Source organism: Salmo salar, chromosome 08, assembly GCF_965601325.2.
Source record: "Salmo salar chromosome 08, fSalSal1, whole genome shotgun sequence".
NCBI classification, from domain to species: Eukaryota; Metazoa; Chordata; class Actinopteri; order Salmoniformes; family Salmonidae; genus Salmo; species Salmo salar.
Window position 1 is genome coordinate 17080892 of NC_138298.1, and position 22069 is coordinate 17102960.

Consider the following 22069-nt stretch of genomic DNA (forward strand, 5'->3'; position numbering starts at 1 on the left):
ATAGGACTATTTCTCTCTATACGATTTGTATTTCATATACCTTTGACTATTGGATGTTCTTATAGGCACTTTAGTATTGCCAGTGTAACAGTATAGCTTCCGTCCCTCTCCTCGCTCCTACCTGGGCTCAAACCAGGAACACATCGACAATAGACACCCTCGAAGCAGCGTTACCCATGTAGAGCAAGGGGAACAACTACTCCAAGTCTCAGAGCGAGTGACGTTTAAAATGCTATTAGCGTGCACCCGGCTAACTAGCTAGCCATTTCACATCGGTTACACCAGCCTAATCTTGGGAGTTGATAGGCTTGAAGTCATAAACAGTGCAATGCTTGAAGAATTGCGAAGGGCTGCTGGCAAAATGAATGTTTGAATGAATGCTTACGAGCCTGCTGGTGCCTACCACCGCTCAGTCAGACTGATCTATCAAATATCAAATCATAGACTTAATTATAATATAATAAACACACAAAAATACAAGCCTTAGGTCATTAATATGGTCGAATCCGGAAACTATCATCTCGAAAACAAAACGTTTATTTTTTCAGTGAAATACGGAACCGTTCCGTATTTTATCTAACGGGTGGCATCCCTAAGTCTAAATATACCTGTTACATTGCACAACCTTCAATGTTATGTCATAATTATGTAAAAATCTGGCAAATTAGTTCGCAACGAGCCAGGCGGCCCAAACTGTTGCATATACCCTGACTCTGCGTGCAATGAACGCAAGAGAAGTGACAATTTCACCTGGTTAATATTGCCTGCTAACCTGGATTTCTTTTAGCTAAATATGCAGGTTTAAAAATATATACTTCTGTGTATTGATTTTAAGAAAGGCATTGATGTTTATGGTTAGGTACAGTCGTGCAACAATTGTGCTTTTTTCACAAATGCGCTTTTGTTAAATCATCCCCCGTTTGGCGAAGTTGGCTGTCTTTGTTAGGAAGAAATAGTATTCACACAGTTCGCAACGAGCCAGGCGGCCCAAACTGCTGCATATACCCTGACTCTGTTGCAGAGGTGACACATTTTCCCTAGTTAAAAAAAATTAATGTTAGCAGGCAATATTAACTAAATATGCAGGTTTAAAAATACACTGCTCAAAAAAATAAAGGGAACACTAAAATAACACATCCTAGATCTGAATGAATGAAATAATCTTATTAAATACTTTTTTCTTTACATAGTTGAATGTGCTGACAACAAAATCACACAAAAATAATCAATAGAAATCCAATTTATCAACCCATGGTGGTCTGGATTTGGAGTCACACTCAAAATTAAAGTGGAAAACCACACTACAGGCTGATCCAACTTTGATGTAATGTCCTAAAAACAAGTCAAAATGAGTCTCAGTAGTGTGTGTGGCCTCCACGTGCCTGTATGACCTCCCTACAAGGCCTGGGCATGCTCCTGATGAGGTGGCGGATGGTCTCCTGAGGGATCTCCTCCCAGACCTGGACTAAAGCATCCGCCAACTCCTGGACAGTTTGTGGTGCAACGTGGCGTTGGTGGATGGAGCGAGACATGATGTCCCAGATGTGCTCAATTGGATTCAGGTCTGGGGAACGGGCGGGCCAGTCCATAGCATCAATGCCTTCCTCTTGCAGGAACTGCTGACACACTCCAGCCACATGAGGTCTAGCATTGTCTTGCATTAGGAGGAACCCAGGGCCAACCGCACCAGCATATGGTCTCACAAGGGGTCTGAGGATCTCATCTCGGTACCTAATGGCAGTCAGGCTACCTCTGGCGAGCACATGGAGGGCTGTGCGGCCCCCCAAAGAAATGCCACCCCACACCATGACTGACCCACCGCCAAACCGGTCATGCTGGAGGATGTTGCAGGCAGCAGAACGTTCTCCACGGCGTCTCCAGACTCTGTCACGTCTGTCACGTGCTCAGTGTGAACCTGCTTTCATCTGTGAAGAACACAGGGCGCCAGTGGCGAATTTGCCAATCTTGGTGTTCTCTGACAAATGCCAAACCTCCTGCACGGTGTTGGGCTGTAAGCACAGCCCCCACCTGTGGACGTCGGGCCCTCATACCACCCTCATGGAGTCTGTTTCTGACCGTTTGAGCAGACACATGCACATTTGTGGCCTGCTGGAGGTCATTTTGCAGGGCTCTGGCAGTGCTCCTCCTGCTCCTCCTTGCACAAAGGCGGAGGTAGCGGTCCTGCTGCTGGGTTCCATGCTCTGGACAATACGCTGACAGACACAGCAAACCTTCTTGCCACAGCTCGCATTGATGTGCCATCCTGGATGAGCTGCACTACCTGAGCCAGGAAGCATAGGAACTGAGAAGTGGTCTGTGGTCACCACCTGCAGAACCACTCCTTTATTGGGGGTGTCTTGCTAATTGCCTATAATTTCCACCTGTTGTCTATTCCATTTGCACAAAAGCATGTGAAATCTATTGTCAATCTATTGCTTCCTAAGTGGACAGTTTGATTTCACAGAAGTGTGATTGACTTGGAGTTACATTGTGTTGTTTAAGTGTTCCCTTTATTTTTTTGAGCAGTGTATATACTTGTGTATTGATTTTAAGAAAGACATTGATGTTTATGGTTAGGTACACGTTGGAGCGACGACAGTCCTTTTTCGCGAATGCGCACCACATTGATTATATGCAACGCAGGACAGGCTAGATAACTACACATGGTTGATGATATTACTAGTTTAACTAGTGATTATGATTGATTGATTGATTTGTTTTTTATAAGATAAGTTTAATGCTAGCTAGCAACTTACCTTGGCTTCTTACTGCATTCGCGTAACAGACAGGCTCCTCGTGGAGTGCAATGTAAAGCAGGTGGTTAGAGCGTTGGACTAGTTAACCGTAAGGTTGCAAGATTGAATCCCCAAGCTGACAAGGTAAAAATCTGTCGTTCTGCCCCTGAACAAGGCAGTTAACCCACCGTTCCTAGGCCGTCATTGAAAATAAGAATGTGTTCTTAACTGACTTGCCTAGTTAAAAAATATTGTTAATTATTTTTTTATTTTTTTTTAAATATAAAACAATCGGCAAATCGATGGCCAAAAATACCGATTACCGATTGTTATGAAAACTTGAAATCAGCCCTAATTAATCGGCCATTCCGATTAATTGGTCGACCTCTAATTGACACCCCCCCCCCCCCCATTTGTTTTGTTGTGACTCGGTGTTTATTATCTATGCATAGTCACTTCCCCCCTACCTACATGTACAAATTACCTCTAACCTGTACCCCTGCACACTGACTCTGTACCGCTACCCCTTGTATATAGCCTCGTTATTGTTATGTTATTGTGTTACTTATTATTTTTTACTTTAGTTTGTTTGGTAAATGTTTTTATTGACATTTTTTTACCCCTTTTTTCTCCCATATTTCGTGGTATCCAATTGGTAGTAGTTACAGTCTTGTCTCATCGCTGCAACTCCCATACGGACTTGGGAGAGGCGAAGGTCGAGAGCCATGCATCCTCCGAAACACAACCCAAGCTAGCCGCACCGCTTCTTGACACAACGCACATCCAACCTGGAAGCCAGTCGCACCAATGTGTCGTAGGAAACACCGTACACCTGGCGACCTGGTCAGCGTGCACTGCGCCCGGCCCGCCACAGGAGTCGCTAGTGCGCGATGAGACAAGGATATCCCTGCCGGCCAAACCCTCCCTAACCCGGACGACGCTGGGCCAATTGTGCGTCGCCCCAAGGGCCTCGCGGTCGCGGCCGGCTGCGACAGAGCCTGGGCTCGAACCCAGAATCTCTGATGGCACAGCTAGACCACTGCCCCACCCGGAAGGCCCTTGTAAATATAATCTTAACTCTTCTTGAACTGCACTGTTGGTTAAGGGTTTGTAAGTAAGCATTTCACGGTAACTTGTTGTATTTGGCGCATGTGACAAATAAAGTTTGATTTGATGTTCCTCTCCTGAAAACCCTGAGCAGTCGACAGATGGTGAACTCAGAAATTGAACCTGAGAAAAGTGAATTGTAAGAACCTGCGCTGACAGGTGAGGTGAAGGCTTCCAAGCCTCAGCCGAATGACCAGGAAAATGCCAGATATGACTTGGGCCCAGTGGGAGTACAATTCGTGAAGAACATGCTAACGGATACATTGTGATAAAGCTAGTTAGCATTGGCTTGCGAAACTAGCTCTAATTTCCTTCATGCTGGACACAAAGACATAAAAATGGTATCCACTAGTTCATCTGCCTGGGGAAGTAGTATCCTGAAGTATCCCTTTAAATTGTACTGTACAGATGGAATGGAAATCCCAGAAGATTGAATTGGTAGTAGCAGCAGAGAGGTTTTTGGGTGTCAGATTTGAATGTAGAAGGATCTTCGGGGGTTTTGAGAGAAGGGGTTCCAGCCTCCCAGGCCGACGGTGTTGGTGTAGGACCTGTTAGGGCCAAAGTAGTGTGAAGGGGTGGTGGAGTATGTTGGGGGATAATGCTATATTGAGAGCAATTTTAATGGCGTCTTTTCATAGGCACTAACACCCACCATGGTTTGTTGTGCAAAGCCTATAGGGAAATTAATTGAGTTTTTATAAGGTTTTTGGATAAATTCTGGAAATAATGTCTGTGGTAAACACAGGTTGTGTCTGCGTACCCATACCAGTATACTATATACTTAAACTGCATGGTATGTACTCCTCTCAGTGCTAGAGGCGTCACTACAGACCCTGGTTCGATTCCAGGCTGTATCACAACCGGCCGTGATTGGGAGTCCCAAAGGGCGGCGCACAATTGGCCCAGCGTCGTCCGGGTTAGGCCATCATTGTAAATAAGAATTTGTTCTTAACGGACTTGCCTAGTTAAATAAAGGTATAAAACAAATTGTCTCATACTATTTATGACAATGTTTAATAAAAAGTCTGCGTTATGCCAGAGCCATAGCGTACTACTTTGATATGGCTTCGCAGATATAAACCAGAAAGTGCATCCTCAAAAATCTCTGGATACACAGTTCTAAATCCAAATATCATCCCTATTTATAAATCTGTTTTCAAAGATGTTCAATTCAATGGTCATGATAATTTTAAGGACAACAAAACACACATTACATTTTAACACAGAGACTCTTTGCTCGTCTTCTTTGCCAACTTAAATTTGTTTTTTGTTTTACTTCCAGAGTACTATGATATCTCAATGTCCTCCTTTTTTCTGGTTTGAATGCATTGTGGGTGTGAAATGTCCAAAAAGTTTACAATTCATTCATACTACATGAGAAGCCGAAATGAGTATGACATCCAGGCATTTAAAGCGTACAACATTTTCAAAATGTCACATACTATAAAACAAAACACAAATCACATACTCAAACGGCCTTTCTATTTAGGATGTAGTATGGGTATTTGGATACAGCCACTGGCTTAGATCTTATACGTTTTGTTCAATGACAATCTTAATCAGCTAACATCAAGGCCTAAAATGAACTTTTTGGTCCACCAGCCACTGGCAGGTACAGGAAAAAAATCTACCAGCCACTCAGATTTTTTTTTATCAGTCAAAATATTTTTGGGCCATAATTACATACAAAAAACTAAAAACGGATGACCATGCTTTGTAGTGTTTCTAATACAATCAATGTATTAGTAAGAAGTAACGTGGTATATTGCTAAATTTCACAAAAAAAATGGTGACTTCAGTATTTTAACGAAAATATCAGATGATATTTCCCTTCTTTTTTTGTGAACAAATGTGTAATGCACTTTCCGAACAGTGAAAGGCAGCAATACGCAACAAGGCGTCTAACCCGGCCGGAAAACCACACGAAGAAGTAGTAAACGGAAGTGAACAGTGATCAAGAACAATTTCCACGTTAGCGGTTTTTTGTTATTTAGACATTTATTAACACCCTGGAACTCAAAATATGATTAATTTAACTGGACAGCATTACTTATGTATCCCTGGTAGTGTTTAATTCGCGTTGAAAACAGTACTTGGTTGATATAGTTAATGATAGTTAGCTGCTAACGTTAGCTAACAATGGCTACCTGTAACTCAAACGTTATGATTTTTCACACTCAAATAGCCTCCATCATGGAGGTGCTAGCGAATGCAGCCGTTGCAGAGATCTGTAAACTCGTAGACGACGACTATGCAGTGTTTCGTTTGGAAATAACTCAAAGCCAGAAAGAAAACAGGGCATTGCGGAGGAAACTACAGCTAATTGAACTGAAGGTGACACGGGAGCGCGCAGAGAGGACAACGCGAGAGCGCGTCCTCGCCATTCGTCCCAGTAGCGTCAAGATCCCCGACCGATACAGAGGAATGACAAGAGGTAGGCTACACTTTGCAGAAGGCCGAGGCTGCGGGGCCTGTTGTCCCGTTCCCCTCTGCGCATGTATTCAGATGTCATACCCAGAGTTTGGTCTTGGTCAGTTTTTGGATAGTATGCGGTACTTCTCCTATCATGCATTGTTTTCCCCTATCTTACCTTTATTTTACCAGGCAGGTTAATAAGAAATACTTATTGCACAAAGACTATTCAAAACAGATTTTTGATTTTCTATATTTACTATTGTCATGCTCAATTAAAATAATGTGATGGATGGAACAAAATCAATAAATGTCAAGACTTTATTATAAGTGTTACATTACATCCAGGGCCGTATTACCAAACGGCACGCAGCGCATGTGTCTTAACCTCCCAGGGCCCCCCACCAATATTTTGGGGGCCCCAATATTTTGCTGGGGGAGGTCGGGCTCCCCCAGATAGCATATGAAAGCACCAGTTGTGGGCAAGGTTCCCTTAACATTTTTGGGGCATTGAGCAAATTTTAACATGCAGCTGGCCAAGAACAGACCAGCACGTTTTGCTCTTCACTGTAGTCAGAGGGCTAATTTCAATACTATGTCTGCCAGTCTTTCTTGGCTAAAAGTTGAGGAGAGACCGACTACATCGCTTCTCGTTTTTATAGGAAACAATGTGTTGAAAATTCCTAATTGTTTTCATAGTCAACTTACACACAACACTGACACACACACTTAACCCACCAGACATGTCACCAGGGGTATTTTCAGTCCCCAGGTCCAGAACAAATTCAAGGAAATGTACAGTATTATACAGCGCCAGGATTGCATGGAACTCCCATCTCATATAGCGCAAGTGAACAGCAAACCTGGTTTTTAAAAAATGAATAAAGCAACACCTCACGACCAATGTTGCCTCATTTTCTGGGGCACTCAGCAAATTTTTGGTCTTGTGAGGGGAAACTTGAACGTTGTGAGTTAGGCTGTACCCTGCAAACTAAAGGGATTTCTTCTCCAATGAGCAGCAGTCCTTCTCCGATGAGGTTTAACGGCAGTTGGCATCCAATAAATGTTGCATTACCGCCACCTACTAGACTGAAGTACAACACCCTTATACTTTTGCTTGAATAAATGAATAAATAAATACCCTACCATCTAACACTACACAAAAGAAAAAGAAAAAAAAGATCAACACCCTACTCCACTATTTAAAATGATTTAGTGCTACCTCAGGCCAACAACCTGAAAGGATGGGACACCACCACTTAACACACCCTGTAACTCTTCTGATGTCAAGTCTCGCACATCCAAATACCTCTGCAGTTTTCTGTGACCTACGTTCCATCCCTGCAGTACAGTTGATAACCATTTCTATAAATGCTAAAAATCCAGTCCTACTGAAACATATATCACGTGTTTGCCTATCCCTCTGTATTGGCACAAATCTACTACTCACAACACTCCTCCCAGGATCCCTCCCCCTTGACCCATCTTCCTCTACTTTCTTCACTGCCTCAGCATATGACAACTTCTGCACTACTCTGACCCTGGAAACCTCAACCTGAGTCTCTCGCACGGGACATTTCTGATCCCCAGTCCCATGGGCACCCCTACAATTAACACATACCACTACTTTCCCAAATGCTACACATTCCTTTGTCTCATGCCCTTCAGCACACTTCTCACATCTAGGAACCTCCCTCCTATACACTGCTGCCACATGCCCAGAGCAGAAGTCCTGGAGGAGGTGGTTGTGAGTTGGTTGTGGGTCACCTGGAGGTCAGGCCCCCCCAGATAGCATATGAACAGATCATAAACTAGAAAATGTGTAGAATTGCAGGGAATTCGGTTAAAAACTCAAAGTTTCTCTCAGCCTCATGGCAAAATGTGTACAATATCATGAGATTAGCTATATAACGGTAAATTGTTCTCTCTGCCTCATGGCAAAATGTGTAGAATTGCAGGAAATGAGCTTGAAATTTGCTAAATGTGTAAAATAGCATGAGATTAGCTATAAAACTGCACATTTGCCCTGGAGGTACAGTGGGGTCCGACATTATTGACACCTTTTGATAAAGATGAGCAAAAATGACTGTGTAAAATAAATTATTCAAATACTGAACTATATTGTATTACTTTTTTGGGGGGGGGGAATGTATATTATTTTCACCACAACTGATGGTCATGTCATCTGACTAAAGCACCGCTTCCAATCCAAGTGACAATGCTGTTTAGCAAACTCCAGGTGTTTTCCTTTTTTGGATGACATTAAAATAGAGCTCTTTGCTTTGGCCACGCATACCAGTGGTGGGTTTGGCGTTGAAATGAGGATGCATGAGCAGAAAATAACCCCATACCTACTGTAATATATGGTGGTGGATCTTTGATGTTATTGCTCTATTTTGCTTCCACTGGTCCTGGGGCCAGTGGAAGTAGTCAATAAGCGCAGACGAAGGATATCAAGAATCTGGAAGGATTCTGTATGGAGGAATGGTCTATAGCCTTGTTCACATTGGCAGTTTGAAGTGATGCAATTTTTTTCTTGCGTATCTGATTTGAATCTGATCTTTTTCCTGCATTCTGACAGCCAAAAAACACATTGAATCAGATATTTCAAGCCATACCAATCTGATTCCTGGCCATGCGACTTGTGTCTGAACAGTCAAATCTGATTTATTTGCCCTCAAGTGGTTTTTAAGACTTATTTGGCATATCTTGTTGCTTGCTAGCTACTCTGTTGACAAGATAATGTGGTAGCTAACTAGCTTGTTCATCGTTTACAAACAAATGAGTGAATATGCTAGAAAGCTAAATGGCTTCCCAGCTGCTGTGACTAGCCAAAAAGGACTCATTTTGAAAGTTGGATCTTTAAGTGTTCATCGCAGGCATTGTTGTCACCTTAGCTTGCTACATAACTTCTGAGTGATAGGAAGCATGTGCGCCACCACCAATCAGCCTACACAACTGTGCACACACCCGCCGTTGCTATGACAACTAGCGTAGCCATGTCAGGAAATGACTGATTTGAGCGTCAAGGCTTTAAGTGTGAACAAGGCCTTCAGTGTGAACAAGGCTTTACATCCTTCCCAATGTGTTCTCCAACTCAAAAAAACATTAGGAAAAGGCTCGCTGCCATTATCCTCATAAGGTGAGGTATTGAAAACAGTAGTGTCAATAATTTGGACCCCTACCCTTTTTGAGAATTGTATTTATTACTTGTTAAACAAAATCTATTTCTCTGAGCAATTGTATTATTATAATTCCAATTTTTTTTGGAGCATACAATAAAGTTCGGTATTTTAAGGATTTATTTTATACAGTCATTTTTGTTCATTTTTATTATTAAGGGTGTCAATAATTTCGTACCCCACTGTAGATGCCCCGAGGCCCCAGATTTGGTAGTCCAGCCCTGCTTACAGCTCTGCCAATTGTAGACAGTGTCATTAGTGTACAATATAGTGTTGAGCATTGACAGTACCTAACTTAACCACCCGCTTTCCCCCAATAACTCTCTTAGGTGAAGGACATCTCACTGGAGGCCACAGGAGCTTTGTGAAGCCTGCAGGACACAAAACATGGAGAGATGACCAACCCATAGCTATAGATGAGGGGAGTGGAACCTCAAACCAGCATGTTATCGTGATAGAGGTTTGTGTAATAGTGTAACACGACAGTACATCAAATGTGTCCCGTTTATTTCAGAAAGGCTCCCCTCAGCAATACACTTGCTTACATGTACATCCTCATTTATCTGCCATAGAGGAGCTTGTGAGACTTCCCTATGGTATTGTTATCCAATTCTACTCATGTACCAATAATAACCTCTCTTCTTGTCTCAGTCTGCAGATGCAGAGGCTGCAGGTCCTGGAGGATCGTCTCTGGTCAAACAGGAGAGGACTGAAGGAGAGGAGGACCCACGACACAGCAGAGACATCCAGATTGGAGCGGTTGGAGTGGCGCCCCCTGTAGCCACGGAGGACTTCGGCTCCGTGCCCCATCCTAGGGCGCAATGCAGTATCACGGAGGTCAGTGGAACGCCGAATGTCGTCCTGAAGTCAGAGAAAGACACAGAGACTTTAACTGTAACACAAAGGTTCTTACACACAGGACCTGACCAAATGTCAGACCCAGAGAGACTGGAGCTGGAACCACTGGGCTGTCCTCCTGCTCCTGGCTCAGAGTATTTACTATACGGTAACCCGAGCCTGAGGACGGTTCATTCCCATGGGGACTCAGGTGACGTGTTAGAGACTGGCAATGATCCGTCTTGTTCTTACACAACAGAGATGGACCCTGGAAACATGCCCTTGGGTTTAGAGACACAGACTGATCTGTCTAGAGGGGACTGGAACCGGTACAGTAGTAGCGTATACTCTGAAGGGGAGGTTAAAGTCATAGATAAGAGGGCTGTGAAAGTGAAGGGCGAGGCTCCTCTGACATGGAATGTAGATGAGACTCACTTAGGAGTAGGACACTCACAAGGCAGAGATTTCTTAGACTACAGGGAAAGCTTGGAGACTAATCCAAATGTTGCGTCCCATTCCCCTTTACACACGCTCAGGGATCTCGACCCAGTGTCCACGTCGATGGGGCCTTCCGATTCACAGAGCCGGGACTTTTTCGATCAGGTATTGAACTCAAGGGATCAAAGGGCCAAGGCTCGGGGAGGGGGAGCAACATCAGGCAATAGTAAAGAGAAACGGTTCTGTAACGAAGGCTTCAATTGCCCCCAGAAGGTAGAGATCCACCAGAGGGTCCACATAGGGGTGAAACCCTTCAGCTGTACCCAGTGTCATATGCACTTTGCTGAGGCTGGCAACCTGAAGAGGCACCAGAGGGTCCACACAGGGGAGAAACCCTTCAGCTGTGTCCAGTGTCACATGCACTTCGCCAGGACGGGTGACCTGAAGAGGCACCAGAGGGTCCACACAGGGGAGAAACCATTCAGCTGTACCCAGTGTCACATGCGCTTCGCCCAGGCTGGCAACCTAAAGATGCACCTGAAGGTCCACACGGGAGAAAGGCCATTTGCCTGTCAGCACTGCGGGAAGAGGTTCTCAGAGAGGAGATGCCTCAGGATACACCAGCAGAAAAAACATTCCATTTTATAACAAAGAAACCATTCCACTCAATAGCTTCTGACACTTAGATCTAAACCTGCATTAAGACAAAGATTCATTTTCATTGTTGTCAGCAGATGCATTTGAAGTAACGAGAGTAACAGATTTCAGTGTTGAATATTCCTGTGTAAATATTCCATCCAGATGTGTGAAACAATGCATTCAGGAAGTATTTTGTTACTTTACATCCTTATTCTATGTATATATTTCATCATCAACCTACACACAATACCCCATAATGACAAATCAAAAATAGTTGTATTTTTTATTTTTGCAAATTTATAAAAAATAACTGAAGTATGACATTTACATACAGTGGGGGGGAAAAAAGTATTTGATCCCCTGCTGATTTTGTACGTTTGCCCACTTACAAAGAAATTATCAGTCTATAATTTTAATGGTAGGTTTATATGAACAGTGAGAGACAGAATAACAAAAAAAAAAAAAAAAAAAACGCATGTCAAAAATGTTATAAAATGATTTCCATTTTAATGAGGAAATAAGTATTTCACCCTTCTGCAAAACATGACTTAGTACTTGGTGGCAAAACCCTTGTTGGCAATCACAGAGGTCAGACGTTTCTTGTAGTTGGCCACCAGGTTTGCACACATCTCAGGAGGGATTTTGTCCCACTCCTCTTTGCAGATCTTCTCCAAGTCATTAAGGTTTCGAGGCTGACGTTTGGCAACTCGAACCTTCAGCTCCCTCCACAGATTTTCTATGGGATTAAGGTCTGGAGACTGGCTAGGCCACTCCAGAACCTGAATGTGCTTCTTCTTGAGCCACTCCTTTGTTGCCTTGGCCGTGTGTTTTGGGTCATTGTCATGCTGGAATACCCATCCACGACCCATTTTCAAAGCCCTGGCTGAGGGAAGGAGGTTCTCACCCAAGATTTGACAGTACATGGCGCTGTCAAATGATGTGAAGTTTTTCTGTCCCCTTAGCAGAAAAACACCCCCAAAGCATAATGTTTCCACCTCCATGTTTGACGGTGGAGATGGTGTTCTTGGGGTCATAGGCAGCATTCCTCCTCCTCCAAACACGGCGAGTTGAGTTGATGCCAAAGAGCTCCATTTTGGTCTCATCTGACCACAACACTTTCACCCAGTTGTCCTCTGAATCATTCAGATGTTCATTGGCAAACTTCAGACGGCATGTATATGTATTCTTGAGCAGGGGGACCTTGCGGGCGCTGCAGGATTTCAGTCCTTCGCGGCGTAGTGTGTTACCAATTGTTTTCTTGGTGACAATGGTCGCAGTTGCCTTGAGATCATTGACAAGATCCTCCCGTGTAGTTCTGGGCTGATTCCTCACCATTCTCATGATCATTGCAACCCCATGAGGTGAGATCTTGCATGGAGCCCCAGGCCGAGGGATATTGACAGTTCTTTTGTGTTTCTTCCATTTGCAAATAATCGCACCAAATGTTGTCACCTTCTCACCAAGCTGCTTGGCGATGGTCTTGTAGCCCATTCCAGCCTTGTGTAGGTCTACAATCTTGTCCCTGACATCCTTGGCGAGCTCTTTGGTCTTGGCCATGGTGGAGAGTTTGGAATCTGATTGATTGATTGCTTCTGTGGACATGTCTTTTTTACAGGTAACAAGCTGCAGTTAGGAGTACTCCCTTTAAGAGTGTGCTCCTAATCTCAGCTCGTTACCTGTATAAAAGACACCTGGGAGCCAGAAATCTTTCTGATTGGGAGGGGGTCAAATACTTATTTCCTTCATTAAAATGCAAATCAATTTATAACATTTTTGACATGTTTTTCAGGATATTTTTGTTATTGTCTCTCACTGTTCAAATAAACCTACCATTAAAATTATAGACTGACCCTTTCTTTATCAGTGGGCAAACATACAAAATCAGCAGGGGATCAAATACTTTTTCCCCCCACTGATAAGTATTCAGACCCTTTACTCAGTACATTGTTGAAGCATCTTTGGCCGCGATTACACCCTTGAGTCTTCTTGGGTATGACGCTACAAGCTTGGCTTACCTGTATTTGGGGAGATTCTCCCATTCTTCTCTGCAGATCCTCTTAAGCTCTGTCAGGTTGGATGGGGAGTGTCGCTGCACAGCTATTTTCAGGTCTCTCCAGAGATGTTCGATCGGGTTCAAGTCCGGGCTCTGGCTGGGCCACTCAAGGACATTCAGAGACTTGTCCCGAAGCCACTCTTGGCTGTGTGCTTAGGGTCGTTGACCCGTTGGAAGGTGAACCTTCACCCCAGTCTGAGGTCCTGAGCGCTCTGGAGCAGGTTTTCATCAAGAATCTTTATGTACTTTGCTCCGTTCACTGTCCCTCGATCCTGACTAGTCTCCCAGTCCCTGCCGCTGAAAAACATATGCTGCCACCACCATGCTTCACCGTAGGGATGGTGCCAGGTTTCCTCCAGACGTGATGCTTGGCATTCAAAGAGTTCAATCTTGGTTTTGTCAGACCAGAGAATCTTGTTTCTCATGGTCTGAGAGTTTTTAGGTGCCTTTTGGCAAACTCAAAGTGGGCTGTCGTGCCTTTTACTGAGGATTGGCTTCAGTCTGGCCACTCTACTATAAAAGCCTGATTGGTGGAGTGCTGCAGAGATGGTTGTCCTTCTGGAACATTCTCCCATCTCCACAGAGGAACTCTGGAGCTCTGTCAGAGTGACCATCGATTTCTTGGTCACCTCCCTGGCCAGTTTCGCCGGGCGGCCAGCTCTAGGAAGAGGTTCCAAACTTCCTCCATTTAAGAATGACGGAGGCCACTGTGTTCTTGGGGACATGTCTCAGAGCTCTACGGACAATTCCTACGACCTCATGGCTTGGTTTTTGCTCAGATCAGATTAAATTTTATGACCAATTTATGCGGAAATCCAGGTAATTCCAAACGGTTCACATACTTTTTCTTGCCACTGTATATGAACTGCTGCATGTTGCATTCATATTTTTGTTCAGTGTATATAATCCTAAAATGTCTGTTACATATTGTGTTTGTACTGCGTAGGCTATGTGTTCACATGCCTATTTCATTCAATTACTTTATTTCTTTGCCAAGACACTTATAATGAGAAAATTAATGCAGTTTATCAAGTTCATGCAGATTTTTTGTTGAGGTGTGTGTGATTTTCATATGGTGTATGTCGTGGAATTATTGTCATCAAAAGGAGAGACTTTTACATTTCTTCAAAACAAGTAAACTTTGTTATTTAATTACTGCAGTAATGGAGCTTGTCAACGAGCCCCCCGTATGTGATTCGTTGAGAGACCAACCAGCAGGACTAAGCCACAGCATTTTATAGCGAAGTCCATCCTCCTGGATGTTCATGACAAATCACAGATGTATAGAATGGGTCACAAGGTTAGGATTCGTATGAAAGATACTAATAATTCACAGCAAACAGTATCTGCTGTAAAGACAGAGTCTCATTGTGTAGAAACCAGAGTCTGGACCCCAGCTCCATACTGGAGCCATCTCCCCCTGGTACCCCAGTACAGAAACATTAACTCATGCTCTGGAATGCAGTATCACCCAAAAACATTGTAAATCTTCTGTCAGTGTTAAATCTCCCAGAGGCCCATCCTCAGTAGAACACACACAGATGAAAGTGTTCTAAGAACCCCCTATTCTGTTGCATAAAACAACCATTTGATGCAATAACAATATTATAACAATCTTGCAATATGTATTTAAAACTTGTTTGTTTAATAAACACAAAATGGGACTTTTCATTCTAAGACTTTCATTGATTCTCTTTGGTATACATCACATCTGATCTCACCCTATTCTGCATACATCCAACAGTGCTTTATAACCAATATATCTACACATACCCACACAAACACCTACTGTATGTCAAAATAGGTTAGTCCGGTTTGTCTGACTTTTGACTTATCATAGCTAATTCCATATTTACCCACAACATCATATGTATGTCCACCATGATGGGTTTCACAACAATGAAGTCATTCTGTAACTACAGTATAGGACTCAAACGTAGTGGGGATGGGTAAACACTCCATGTTGTAACTGTGTGTATGTACCTGAGGGAGTGTATGTCTGTGTAATCTGTATCACCTCTCTTCCAGGAGGAGGAGAGTCCAGAAGTGCTGCTGGTAAAGGAGGAGGGTCTGGGGAACCCTGAGGGGACCATGGTCATGGAGGACAACCAGACTACACCTCCTCCTGAACCCACAGAGGAACCAGCTGAGCAGCACAGGACCACACACAGTCTCACTGAGGTGAGCCCACTGAACTACTGTCTGTATGGTATTAGTTCAGGGCCCATATCCTCAAAGCCTCAGAAAAGGAGTGCTGATCTAGGATCAGATGAGCCTTTTCGATCATACTGAATAAGCCTACATAGATCCTCGATCAGCAATTCTATTCTGAGACTCTGTGGATGCGGGCCCAGATCTTGATTAATTCTGTTTTAAGTGTGGGACCATTCTTTTCAATTCTCAAACCATTAAAGAGTGTAATAGCATTACATTTACATGTTACATAGCAATCCCTCATTGGCCAATGAGAAGATGCTCCATAGCAGGGTGCTCATATCAGATTTCTTGATACAACATTCTCTCACTCTGTATCTCTTACAGTCAGTAGACATGGAGGATGGGAAGCCTGATCTGCTGCTAGTCAAAGAGGAGACAATAGAAGACGGACCAGAGAGCATTGATCTGCTGAGTGGACTAAAGATGGGGGAGCAAGGTAAGGGAGAAATACATATAGCCTACATACAGTAATAGATCTTCAATGGGAATAGTAATACATATAGCCTACATAGAGTAAGTGGTCTTCAATGGGAATAGTAATACATATAGCCTACATACAGTAATAGATCTTCAATGGGAATAGTAATACATATAGCCTACATACAGTAATAGATCTTCAATGGGAATAGTAATACATATAGCCTACATACAGTAAGTGGTCTTCAATGGGAATAGTAATACATATAGCCTACATAGAGTAAGTAGATCTTCAATGGGAATAGTAATACATATAGCCTACATACAGTAATAGATCTTCAATGGGAATAGTAATACATATAGCCTACATAGAGTAAGTGGTCTTCAATGGGAATAGTAATACATATAGCCTACATACAGTAATAGATCTTCAATGGGAATAGTAATACATATAGCCTACATACAGTAATAGATCTTCAATGGGAATAGTAATACATATAGCCTACATACAGTAAGTGGTCATCAATGGGAATAGTGATGCTCCTGGCTGTTGTTTTTTCTTCATTAAAAAAATCAAATCAAAACAAGTTATGTTTACCTTCAGAAGTTTCAAGTTTTATTTGTCGCATGTACAAGTACAGTGAAATTCTTAACTTGCAAGCCCAACCCAGAAGTACAGTATTCAATATCAAATAGTATAACTAATAAAAAATATATTAAAAAGGAGAAATAAGAGAGGAAGCTATATACAGTGTCAGTGCCAGTACCAAATGTACAATGTGCACTGATATTGGAGTGTTTGAGGTAGATACAGTGCCTTCAGTAGGTATTCACACCAGTGGCGGTCGGTGCCATTTAAGATGAGGGAGGATGATTTTTTTTTTTAATGAGCATGGCCTTTTCTATTACAGCATATTGGATGACTGTCATTCGTATTTTATTCATCCAGCCCAATGTAACATCGACAGGTTTAGGATACTGCATGATTCTCAAATTTTCCCTATGCTCATCATGAGGTTGGTTCAAAAGGTCAAGAGAAAAATGAGAGTAATCCAGACAGTTGACACATTCAATACCGCTTTGTACACTCTTGCCTGCATCTAGCTGATCTAGGGCATAGTCATTAGTCCAACAGTTGCAAATGAGAGTTTCTATTGGAAAAATGTAGGTATGTTTATCCCTGTTTCGTTCCGTTCGCTTCCGTTTAAGAAATGTTTTTCAACAGAATCAGCGGAATGAATACACTCCTGATCACCGCAAACACAGTTCACTTTCATAGCAGCCGTATACAAAAAGCATGATCATTTGCTCATTGTATAATTCCTTCTCGCATCTATGCGCTCTCCTCCTGGACTTCAGTGTACAACACAGGCAAAAAAATAAAATCCAAGCCAAACCTTCATTCCATAACTGCTAACCGCTACACACAGCCTACATCGTTGTCACCTAACGTCATAGTAAACATATCTAGCTACTAGCATTAATATATCAGCAACAAACGTTAGTTTACAGCAAGCGGTTTAGCATTTACACCGGCGGAAATAAATTGATAAAACCAAAAGCTTACCTTGACTTGGAAGAGCTCCAGTGTTAGATGTGCTATGTTAGCTATCTCTGTTTGAGCCGGGCGTACGCTAGCTAGACAAGTGAAAGTGAAATTTAAAAAATAAATATACACACTACCTTTCAAAAGTTTGGGGTCACTTAGAAATGTCCTTGTTTTTGAAAGAAAAGCAAAAAAAATTCTCCATTAGAATAACATAAAATTGATCAGAAATACAGTGGAGACATTGTTAATGTTGTAAATGACTATTGTTGCTGGAAACGGCAGATTTTTTTATGGAATATCTACAGTTGAAGGGAAGTTAACATACACTTAGATTGGAGTCATTAAAACTCGTTTTTCAACCACTCTACAAATGTCTTGTTAACAAACTATAGTTTTGGCAAGTCGGTTAGGACATCTCCTTTGTGCATGACACAAGTAATTTATCCAACTGTTTACAGACAGATAATTTCACTTATAATTCACTGTATCACAATTCCAGTGGGTCAGACATTTTCATACACTAAGTTGACTGTGCCTTTAAACAGCTTGGAAAATTCCAGAAAATGATGTCATGGCTTTAGAAGCTTTTGATAGGCTAATTTACATAATTTGAGTCAATTGGAAGTGTACCTGTGGATGTATTTCAAGGCCTTCAAGGCCAATTTCCAAATGCCTGAAGTTACCACGTTCATCTGTACAAACAATAGTACGCAAGGGACCACGCAGCCGTCATTTCGCTCAGGAAGGAGACGGGTTCTGTCTCCTAGAGATTTTGCTAAAAGTGCAAATCAATCCCAGAACAACAGCAAAGGACCTTGTGAAGATGCTGGAGGAAACGGGTACAAAAGTATCTATATCCACAGTAAAACGAGTCCTATATCGACATAACCTGAAAGGCTGCTTAGCAAGGAAGAAGCCACTGCTCCAAAACCGCCATAAAAAAGCCAGACTATGGTTTGCAACTGCACATGGGAACAAAGATCATACTTTTTGGAGAAATGTCCTCTGGCCTGATGAAACAAAAATAGAACTGTTTGGATATAATGACCATCATTATGTTTGGAGGAAAAAGGGGGAGGCTTGCAAGCAGAAGAACATCCCAACCGTGAAGCATGGGGTTGGCAGCATCATGTTGTGGGGGTGCTTTGCTGCAGGAGGGACTGGTGCACGTAACAAAATAGATGGTATCATGAGGATATATTGAAGCAACATCTCAAGACATCAGTCAGGAAGTTAAAGCTTGGTTGCAAATGGATCTTCCAAATGGACAATGACCCCAAGCATACTTCCAAAGTTGTGGCAAAATGGCTTAAGGACAACAAAGTCAAGGTATTGGAGTGGCCATCACAAAGCCCTGACCTCAATCCTATAGAAAATTTGTTGGCAGAACTAAAAAGGTGTGTGCGAGCAACGAGGCCTACAATGCTGACTCAGTTACACCAGCTCTGTAAGGAGGAATGGGCCAAAATTCACCCAACTTATTGTGGGAAGCTTGTGGAAGGCTACCCGAAACATTTGACCCAGGTTAAACAATTTAAAGGCAATGCTACCAAATACTAATTGAGTGTATGTAAACTTCGGACCCACTGGGAATGTGATGAAAGAAATAAAAGCTGAAATCATTCTCTCTACTATTATTCTGACATTTCACATTCTTAAAATAAAGTGGGGATCCTAACTGACCTAAAACAGGGAATTGTTACTTGGATTAAATGTCAGGAATTGTGAAACTGAGTTTAAATGTATTTGGCTAAGGTGTATGTAAACTTCCAACTTCAACTGTACATAGGCATACAGAGGCCCATTATCAGCAACCATCACTCCTGTGTTCCAATGGCACGTTGTGTTAGCTAATCCAAGTTTATCATTTTAAAAGGCTAGTTGATCATTAGAAAACACTTTGGCAATTATGTTGGCACAGCTGAAAACTGTTGTCCTGATTTAAAGAAGCAATAAAGCTAGCCTTCTTTAGACTAGTTGAGTATCTGGAGCATCAGCATTTGTGAGTTTAATTACAGGCTCAAAATGGCCAGAAACAAAGAACTTTCTTCTGAAACTCATCCGTCTATTCTTGTTCTGAGAAATGAAGGCTATTACATGCGAGAAATTGTCAAGAAAGATCTCGTACAACACTGTGTACTACTCCCTTCACAGAACAGTGCAAACTGGCTCTAACCAGAATAGAAAGAGGAGTGGGAGGCCCCGGTACACAACTGAGCAAGAGGACAAGTACATTAGTGTGCCTAGTTTGAGAAACCAACGCCTCACAAGTTCTCAACTGGCAGCTTCATTAAATAATACCCGCAAAACATCAGTCTCAACGTCAACAGTATAGAGGCGACTCCGGGATACTGGCCTTCTAGGCAGAGTTGGAAAGAAAAAGCCATATCTCTGTCCAGTGTCTGTGTTCTTTTCCCCATCTTAATCCTCTCTTTTTATTGGCCAGTCTGAGATATGGCTTTTTCTTTAATCAGCACAATAGTTTTCAGCTATGCTAACATAATTGCAAAAGGGTTTTCTAATGATCAATTAGCCTTTTAAAATGATAAACTTGGATTAGCTAACACAACATGCCATTGGGACACAGGAGTGATGGTTGCTGATAATGGGCCTCTATACACCTATGTAGATATTCCTTTAAAAATCAGCCGTTTCCAGCTACAATAGTCATTTACAACATTAACAATGTCTACACTGTATTTCTGATACATTTTATGTTATTTTAATGGACAAAAAAATGAGCTTTTCTTTCAAAAACAAGGACAGTTCAAAGTGACCCAAACTCCATATGTAGAGTTCTCTGCCAAGTTTGTAAAGTCTATTTTCTAACCTCTTCCTGCAGGTGGTTGGCTGGAGGCTAACAGAGGGGACTGGGCAGCCATCTTGAATTCCCAGACCCAGATGGGTGCAGCCAAGGGCCCAGGGGACAACATCACTGAGCAGGGCAGAACCAGAGGCGACATGGTGGAGGTCAGTGGATGGGACAGCGTCTCCAACTCTGGACTTGGGAACAACACTGTTAACCAGAAACAGACATTTGAACACAAAGCAACAGCTGAATTTAGTCTCTTTGACGACAGACTGTCTGAGACCAGTGAGAGGCGTAGATTTGGTCTGCAAGGACGGGGGCGTGTCCGTATGCAGCGGGAGAGAACAGACACAGACTCGGCTAGTGATGCTCCATCCTGCTCCTATAGTTGTGATTCAGAGAGACTGATGACGCCTCAGGTTAACTCCCTAACAGATGCAGCCTTCAGCCTGCCTTCTATAGGATCTATCAACTGGAACATGGACCCTGCAACAACACAGACCCTCCCTGGCCTTCATCCTCCTCACACTCTCCTAATGTTAAACCAGACCTCAGACAATGCCAGTGCCTCAACACTAAATGGCTACACATGCCCATTGACAAATGACACTAGTGGTGACACTATCATCAGATCCGGTGGCAAAGAGAAGCGCTTCCCATGTTCATTCTGTGGGAAAGCCTTCAATTTTCGCAAACAGCTGGAGATCCACCAGAGGATGCACACAGGGGAGAAACCATTCGGTTGTCACCTGTGCCGAGCTAGTTTCTCCCACTCCTTCACCCTGAAGAGGCACCAGAGGGTCCATACAGGGGAGAAACCCTACACCTGCCCCCACTGTGAGAAGAGGTTCTCCCACCAGCACCATCTGAAGAGGCATTTGAAGGTCCATACGGGAGAGAGGCCGTTCGCCTGCACTCATTGTGGGAAGAGGTTCTCAGACAGGAGCTACCTCAGGATTCACCAGCAGAAAAACCATTCCCATCTATAACATAGAAAGTAACTATTCCACTCGATAGCTTCTGATGTTTACATCAGACCATGCATTAAAGACAAATATGCATTTTTTGTTGTCAGCAGAAAAGATCCACAAATGCATTTGGAATAACAAGAGTAGTAGATTTCAGATTTTCATCTAGACTTGTACAGTGCCTTCAGATAGTATTCACACCCCTTTACTTTTTCCACATTTTGTTATGTTACAAAGTGGTATTAAAATGGATTTAATTGTACTTTTTATGTTAACAATCTACACAAAATACTCTTTAATGTCAGTGTAAGAAGAATTCTAACATTTGTAAAACATTTATGAAAAATAAAACACTAACATACTGTATCCTGATTAGTAGTCATACAGTGCATTCAGAAAGTATTCAGACCCCTTGACTTTTTCCACATGTTACGTTATAATCTTATTCTAAAATGGATTCAATTGTCTTTTCCCTCATCAATCTACACACAATGCAAAAACATTTTTTTTTTTTATTTTAGCACATTTTATAAAACATTTCTTAACTGAAATGCTGCCACCACCATGCTTCACTGTAGAGATGGCGGCAGGTTTCCTCCAGACATGACACTTGGCATTCAGGCCAAATAGTTAAGTCTTGGTTTCATCAGACCAGATAATCTTATTTCTCGTGGTCTGAGAGTCCTTCAGGTGCCTTTTGGCAAAC

At 42.5% G+C, this 22069-nt stretch overlaps 1 protein-coding gene across 1 annotated transcript; it reads left to right on the forward strand.

Annotated features, from left to right (window-relative positions):
* The first annotated feature begins 5762 nt into the window (after positions 1–5762).
* On the forward strand, positions 5763–21735 carry LOC145850310 (uncharacterized). Its single transcript, XM_082978397.1, has 6 exons — positions 5763–6276; positions 9766–9896; positions 10088–10273; positions 15432–15584; positions 15945–16056; positions 20429–21735. The coding sequence occupies exons 1-6, from the start codon at positions 5982–5984 to the stop codon at positions 21382–21384; spliced, it is 1833 nt and encodes a 610-aa protein (XP_082834523.1). The 5' UTR covers positions 5763–5981; the 3' UTR covers positions 21385–21735.
* Positions 21736–22069: the final 334 nt, after the last annotated feature.

Coding starts and splice junctions, on each gene's coding strand:
- LOC145850310 (XM_082978397.1), top strand. CDS start 5,982: ATGGCTACCTGTAACTCAAACGTTATGATTTTTCACACTCAAATAGCC. Junction 9,897..10,087: donor AGCATGTTATCGTGATAGAG/GTTTGTGTAATA, acceptor TTCTTGTCTCAG/TCTGCAGATGCAGAGGCTGC. Junction 15,585..15,944: donor CCACACACAGTCTCACTGAG/GTGAGCCCACTG, acceptor TATCTCTTACAG/TCAGTAGACATGGAGGATGG.